Source organism: Salvia hispanica, chromosome 6 (genome assembly GCF_029641045.1).
Source record: "Salvia hispanica isolate PSC_SH4W2 chromosome 6, Shi_PSC_v1, whole genome shotgun sequence".
Classification (NCBI taxonomy): Eukaryota; Viridiplantae; Streptophyta; class Magnoliopsida; order Lamiales; family Lamiaceae; genus Salvia; species Salvia hispanica.
Window position 1 is genome coordinate 16735339 of NC_142697.1, and position 7903 is coordinate 16743241.

The 7903-nt window shown below is 32.6% G+C and overlaps 1 protein-coding gene across 1 annotated transcript; it reads left to right on the forward strand.

The window, feature by feature from the left end:
* The first annotated feature begins 2540 nt into the window (after positions 1 to 2540).
* LOC125207544 (homeobox-leucine zipper protein HAT14) lies at positions 2541 to 4258 on the forward strand. Its single transcript, XM_048106929.2, has 4 exons — positions 2541 to 2960; positions 3045 to 3358; positions 3606 to 3685; positions 3813 to 4258. Exons 1-4 carry the CDS (start codon positions 2684 to 2686, stop codon positions 4069 to 4071), a joined length of 930 nt encoding a protein of 309 aa, XP_047962886.2. The 5' UTR covers positions 2541 to 2683; the 3' UTR covers positions 4072 to 4258.
* The last annotated feature ends 3645 nt before the right edge of the window (positions 4259 to 7903 follow it).

Here is a 7903-nt window from a genome sequence, read left to right on the forward strand (position 1 = left end):
GCGGGTACCCGCATCCGACAAGTCGGGTACCCGTACCCGATTTTAGCTAAATTGGTTGTCCCAATACCCGCCCCGTGATATACCGGGATTACCCGATACCCGTGTCGGGTATCCCGTACCCGACCCGAAATTCGAATAAAAAATTTGAAAACCATAATAATCGTCAATGTTTCCTAATTTACTTAATTAATATTGATGGTAAAATAGATTAAGAATAAAAGTGAGGGGACTCTATAGCTAGTTCCGATGAGTTTTCAATTGTATGTTCGTCGGAATATAAAAATGTTTCAAAAGAACTCTTAGAGACATTTCATTTTCTTCACTCATTTTGGAAAAATAATAATATAAGAACTCTTCACTACATTATTATCTCTCTTACTTTATTTTTTTCTCCATTCTAACTATTTATTTTTAATTTTTCAAAATGAATATGTATATGGCTATTATTATTTAACTATTTATTTTTTTCTCTAATTTAACTATTTGAAACGCCTCTATTAATATGGAATGGAGGGAGTATTAAAAATGATATATGGCTCTAATACTAATAATAACGGGTATTAACGGGACTAACGGGTATACCCGTACGGGTAGTGGGTATTCCCGCTACCCGCAAAACTCTAAAATACACTACCCGATCCCGCCCCATTTCCTGTTATCGTCGGGTATCGGGTACCCGATACCCGGCGGGTAGCGGGTCGAGATGGGAATTACCCATTACCCGCTACCCATTTTGCCACCCCTAAAACAGTAATAGTAAAGCATAAGAAATCCAAACCATTTATAACTCTTTATACTTGTACTACTAATTTTTAAGTTGATAATAATTTCTCACGAAGAAAAATACCTACGAAAAATATAATAACTTCGTTTCATAAAATATTTCTCACTTTTATTTTTAATTTGTTCTACTAAAGATGTTACTCTTATATTTTTATTTTTAGAAAAAAAATTCTTTCTTATATTAATATAAAATTATTTTTTTTCTCCACTTAATTAACACAGAAAACAAACCCTACTAAAATCTTGTGTCATCCAACAAGTATGACATTTTTTTTTTGGGACGGAAATAGTATCTTTTAAAAGTACAAAAAGAGAAACACGATTGTTTGTGTTGGAATTTTTTGAAAAGAAATTACGATCTATGACACATAAGAAAGCATCTCCAAGTTGAAGACAAATTATCTTAATCTTTTGCTTTTCTATAAGATGCTTCAATTTGGATCTCCTGATTTTATTATGACATTTACAATAAAGACGTTTATTAAAGTGTTAGTGGTATATTTACAAATACAAACTGACGTCAATAATTGCATTAAAATTGTTCAAAATCATTATTTTTTTTATATTGGATATAAAACCACAAATTTTTATTTAAATAAGATGCCTACAAGTACATAACGTTTACTATCACGATCTGATGAGAAACATTTCTCATTTGTTAGAACGCAATCAATAGAACAAACTTAAGTACATATATTATAAGAGCCCAAAATCAGATATGCAATTACATGTATTGAAATTTATTGAAAAATAACTAAAATTGAGAGTAAAAAAAACGTTATTTAGCTGAAAATACAACTTTCAACTTTAACTCACTAAACATCATTTTCTAAATTCATTCGCTAAAATAATTAAAAGTGTCATACTTAACCCGGGACCGAGGAAATAAATCATTATAATTTATAATTTACATAGTATGCTATTAAAGTAGGGAAATCTCAAAGAGAAAGAATCTTACAAATTTTAACAACATTTTATGATTTGGCGCTTGACATGAGGTTATTCGCTACAATTATTTGAACACACTGAATTGTCAATATATAAAAAAAAATACGCAAACTAAGAAAGAAAAACGGTGCTCATTAACCAAATTAGCAGTCATAACATTATTAACTCTTTAAATGCTAAATAACCTATTTTCTTACTTTAATGTAAGCTAATTCTAGTTATCAACGTGAACTTTTAATTATTGTACAATTATTTAGCAACAATTAGTTATCACTTTAAATTTATATTCCGCCAGGCGCCAGCCGTGAATGGTCTCTTCTTAATTAACTTGTAGATTTGCCAAACCTATACACAAATTATTCATCTACTTGTTTCTTTATCTTTGAAATCTAAAAAACCATGATTTATAATTTAACATAAAATATTATCCAATAAAAATACAAATTAAATACCCTTTGCGTATCATGACCTTTACACCTACCAAGGAAAAATATATCATAAGCTTTACAGCTTGCCGAATGTTTGTCCCCAAGACTATGTACTAATTGAATATCATACTTCTAATATTTTTCTTACATTACACAAAATCTACAATAAAATATTAATAAAAATGATTGCATTTGGCCAAAAGCCATTCACTGTTTTTTTTTTGTTTTTTTTATATTTCATACAGAAGAAGCAAATAGGCCCGTGTTTGAACCAATGTTTAGATGAAATGTTTAGATGAGTATATTTCATTGGATTCACGTGCGATTGTCAACCCTAGTGTACATATATTTCTCTTTATTTTCATTTTCCACAAATACTATTTCCCTTTTGATTGCATAAGCCAAATCATAATAAAAGCCCTTTCTATTTGATCGCCTTTTAAATTGGCTCAGCCTCTTTCAGTTCCCATCCATTCTCCTCATTCCTTTATCTCTCTTCTCTCTTTCTGATCTATCTATAATCTATGGAGTTAGCTCTGAGCTTGGGTGATACACCGAAGCCCTTTTCATTTCTTGAAAAACCCCAGAAAATTCATAGCGAAGATTTAGGGTTCTGCATGTCTACCGGAAAAGTGAGTTCCGACGGCGGAGAGAAGAGTAATAAAAGCGACGAGAGCCGGTTCTCCGACGGTCCGATTTCATCAGATCCACCGGTTCAGCTAGATCTTCTCCCATTCTCTCCGGTGCAAAGAAGCCATCCCTCTTCAAATAAGCTTCCTTTCCCTTGGCTCAAAGATAAATGTAAATATTACTGTGTGTGTGCGCTTTTCTTAATTTGTTGGGTCAATTAATCAATCACAGCCTTGGTTTTTGTGATTTCCACAGTGGGAGGCGTGACGGAGGGGGGAAGAAAAGGCGACGACGGCAGCGGAGATCATGAAACGACGGCGGCGGCGGCGGTTTCATCTCCAAACAGCGCGGTGTCATCGTTTCAGGTGGATTTCTCCATGTTCCGAAGCGCGAGGGGGAAGAGAGACTTGGAGCAATTATCAGCCATTAACAGCGAAGCAGAAGCCGATCGCGGTGGCGCAGGAAGCGACGATGAGGAAAACGGCTTGGCCAGAAAGAAACTCCGACTCACCAAAGACCAGTCCGCTTTCCTCGAAGAAAGCTTCAAAGAGCACAACACCCTCAACCCCGTATGTCTCTCTTTCTATATTTCCTTTTTCTTAGCACTATATTTTATGTACTACTCCCTCCGTCCACGTCACTTCCGTTCCGTTTTTCCATTTTAGTCTGTCCTGCCAATAGGAGTCCCGATTTATTTTTATCATAAATGGCAATAGGGTCTCACCTCGCCGCCATGAAATGGGACTCCTAATGGTGGACGGAGGGATTAGTAAATTAAATTGATTGTGGTCTCAAATTATACATACACATATGCAGAAGCAGAAGCTTGCACTAGCAAAGCAATTGAATCTCCGAGCTCGGCAAGTTGAAGTGTGGTTCCAAAACAGAAGAGCAAGGTAATAATTACACAATTAAATATTTGAGGCCATTTTGGTGTGAAGAAGAATAAAGCAAAGAGTTTGTTGAATCTCGTGAGTAATTAAATGTGACAATAATTTGGTAACATTTATGATATATTGGCAGGACCAAATTGAAACAGACAGAGGTAGATTGTGAGTATTTAAAAAGGTGCTGTGAGACGCTGACAGAAGAGAACAGGAGGTTGCAAAAAGAGCTCCAAGAATTAAGAGCTCTTAAAGCTTCTCAGCCATTTTACATGCAGCTCCCAGCCACCACCCTCACCATGTGTCCTTCCTGTGAAAGGGTTGTCACCACCTCCACCACCTCCACCTCCACCGCCGCCTTTTCTCTCTCACCGCCGCATGCCAAGACAGCTTCTTGATGATCAGTAGTAGTTGGTAGTTGAGCACTAGCTAGGGATGATAGATGATGATGATTAATTCATTTTTAAAAAAACACGATTATGTTTCTAGTTTGTTTAATTGCTTTTTTTGGGCCTTGAATTTTCTTTCTTGTGTATATATACGTGGGGTTTTTTTTAGTTTAATTAAACATTTTCTTGTTGCTAATCATGATTAATTTTCTGATTTGTAGCGCTAGCTTGACTAATAAAAATTTGGCAGCCCTCGTAATTTGACCGAGCGTGGGAAATGAGCTTTCTGATTTTATGGTTTAATACTGAAATTTTCTTTGTAATGCTAATGACTAATGACACGTCTGGAAAATTTATTAATTGCCTTCACACGCCTCGTCTGAATGCTGGTTTATATAATTCTACAGTAAGATTTTGAATATTGAGTTCAGATTACGTTGGTTGGTGGTGTCTTATACTATATGATGTCTTGTTGTCTTTTATTCATTAATATAGGAGTGTATAGCTTTGAAAATCTCAAATTTGAACGAGAAATGAATTCGAGCTTGAATTGATTGTTAGTATGTTTGAAATTGTAAACATTAACAGAATCTTGTATGACAAAGATATTCAGATAGCTAACGACTTTAATGTGACTTTTATAGAAATAAAAATGAATTTACTACTATTAGAGCTTTTAGTTATGTTACTCAGAGAGAAATGTACTCTAATGAATTAACAAACTATGAAATGTTATGCAGTTAATTAAGTGAATTATGAGGCATGGTGATTTATTTGGCGTGCGAGAATATTATTTTCAAGAGTTTAATGGAGAAATGAATGATGATGATGATTATGATGAAGTGAAATGAGTGCTAACAAATGTTGTATGATTTCAATAATCACTAATCAAGCCATGACAATATGATGATAGTGTTATAATATTGCAATAAACAAACATATCATGAATTTGGGGTAGCCAATATCATTAATTAGTTAGACGAATTTCAATGTTTAAAAGTTCTCCAAAAGAAAATCACAATTTTATAACCTGAAAATTTTTAAACATAATTTTCACAAGAAACTAGTTATTTTCATGGTACGTTGTGTGCATTCGTTCCATTTTGGTAACGCTAGATCTGATAAATTGCATTAAAATTGCTTTTTTCTTTCAATATGGGTAATTCTAATGAGATTGGACTGTAATAAATTCCATGTGATAGCATGATAGCATCATTATTTCTCATTAAAAACAGTTAGAACTTGTTTGCTCACACATTATTTTCAGCAAAGAAATTCAAAATTCAAAAGGTTTTTTTTTTTGTAATATAACAATTTGACGAGGTAATTAAGTCGAATATAAAGTAGACATTTCTATGCTAATATCAGTACCGACACTTTATCTTATTCCAATATAATATTACATTATTGGATTAGATAATACGCACGTCATCTGTTTACAAGTAATACCAGTCGAAATAAACAAGAGAACAATTCTTACATGATTTCATTTACACATAAAAATTTAGTACAATGCCAAGAACTGTATATTTTATCCTATATTGCAAATCAGTTATTCCTAAGTGATGTGATCTTCTAAATATTCAACATAGCTCATTCAATCATTATGATTACGTGACTTGTTTGTGAAGGAGATATTGACACAACTCATTAGTTCCTTAAAAATAAAATTAAAAAAAGTACTTTGATTTGCATCAAATCATTTAATTACACCGCCAATAAAAATGTCAAATGCTAGTTTTTATGGAATGTGTAATTGTCAACACACCATTTTTATGCCTTTTCGATTGTCAACTATTAATTGATACTCCTACTAGACTACTAGTTCTACTGTTTATTCGTATAAGATTAAATGAATAATCAACTAATTTTAATGTGGTTTACTATAAATTTAAATCGATTTGACCAATTTGATTACGGTACCCCTTGAATCTAGTTAAATAACACTTTCATATGTAACTATTGTAGTATAATCAAACATTCAAATGTATGCTAAGTTGTAATTATTATTATTGAGTTGCTGCCTTGATGCAGTCCAGACATCATATATACACATGTACTGATTATAACTTGACATTAATTATCGCAAACCTAAAGTTGTGTCTTACATAATACGAATGATTGCTCCATGAAATGATTTTGTCTGTATTTATGTTATATAGTCAGAGATGTAGACAAATGCATCAACGTTGCAACAGGTTGACATCATTAATAAGTTCATTATTTTTATTTATATATTAATATTGTAGAGGCATAATTGATGATAGAACCGCGGTATTAGCCAATTAGTTATTGTGCCTAACTCAAACACTTAGGTGGCGTTCGGTTGTCATGACTAATAATCATGAGACTATTCATCTAGGATTAAATTATGAGATTATTTTAATTGAAGGGGAGAGGCTATGACTAATTATCATGAGACTATCCATCTAGAATTAAGTTGTAGGATTCAATCTCATGAACCAAACATGATACATATTTAATCATGGGATTTAATTTTGGCAACCGAATACCCCTCAAAGTATTGATTGAATCAGAGCTAATTTACATAAACTGATTTCAATTTTTTTTTTAATTTTGAAATGGGCTTTCATTTGACATATTAATGATATCACGGGTACTGACTATTACTTGGGCCTCAACCCAATATATTACCGCCTCTGTTTGGGAGGCAGCACAAACATAAATTGTTTAATGTACATAACCAAATTATATGACATATACCAATTTATTTTTCCAAAAAATGTATACATAACTATACTATCAGATAATAAAGCGAATGCACAGGTCATTTAGTGATGAATATGCTACTTATTTAACGGATACTTCCTCCGTCCCACAATAATTGCCACTATTTAAAAATTTCGCTCCGTCCCATAATAATTGTCACACTTCATTTTTACCATAAATGGTAAGTAAATCACACATTCCACCAAATTTCACTCGCATTTTATTATAAAATCAATATAAAAAAATGGATCCCACATTCCACTAACTTTTTTAATTAACTTTTTTTTATATTTCTTAAAACACGTGTCCAAAATAAAAGTGACAATTATGGTAGGACGAACTGAGTAGACAGCATAGCCCAACAAAATGCTTGAATTACCGTATTAGTAATAAATTTATCATGTTTCCAGAGAGAGAAAGTGAGACAACTGTCAAAAAAGGCTTTGATGCTAACCGGATGAATTTTGTCTGAAAAACGGAAATCGGGTAACTATTAAGTGCTTGTGTGGTTTTGTTTGTTTTATATCATCAAAATTGGCTAGAAATATAGCCTCTTTATCATATTTACTATCATATGCAACGAAGGTTGGCATGATATGTAAATAGTTTGGTTTTTTAAGTCTGTATATCAAAATTAATCTCAATTTTATTGAAATGTTTCATATTTTTTTCTCTCTTCTATTTTATCCAGCTTCTCTACTAATTTTTGTTTTCTCTCTTCTATTTTATCCAGCTTCTCTACTAATTTTTGTGCATAATGAGTGTATTCTTTATGGAGAAATTTATCCATTTTCTCTTCATCCACAAAATAAGAATAATTTTTTTAGTGGATGGAAGGGAACAAAGTGACTTCAATCATGACCGACAGTTTAGGTGCAAATTCAGTCATATATTTGTCAAAACACCCCATGTGATTGTGGAAAATTTTGTTAAAACGGTCAAACTTTATCGTTTATAATTTATTTATGCCCACTAAAAGTACGGCATCTTCCACTTAAGCATCGAACTTAAACTATTCTTAAATAATGTCATATCCCATATTTTTCGTTTAAAATCTACACTCATCAAAGAGTAAAGACAGCAGCAGGTATGTAAAGTAAAGAAAGACAAA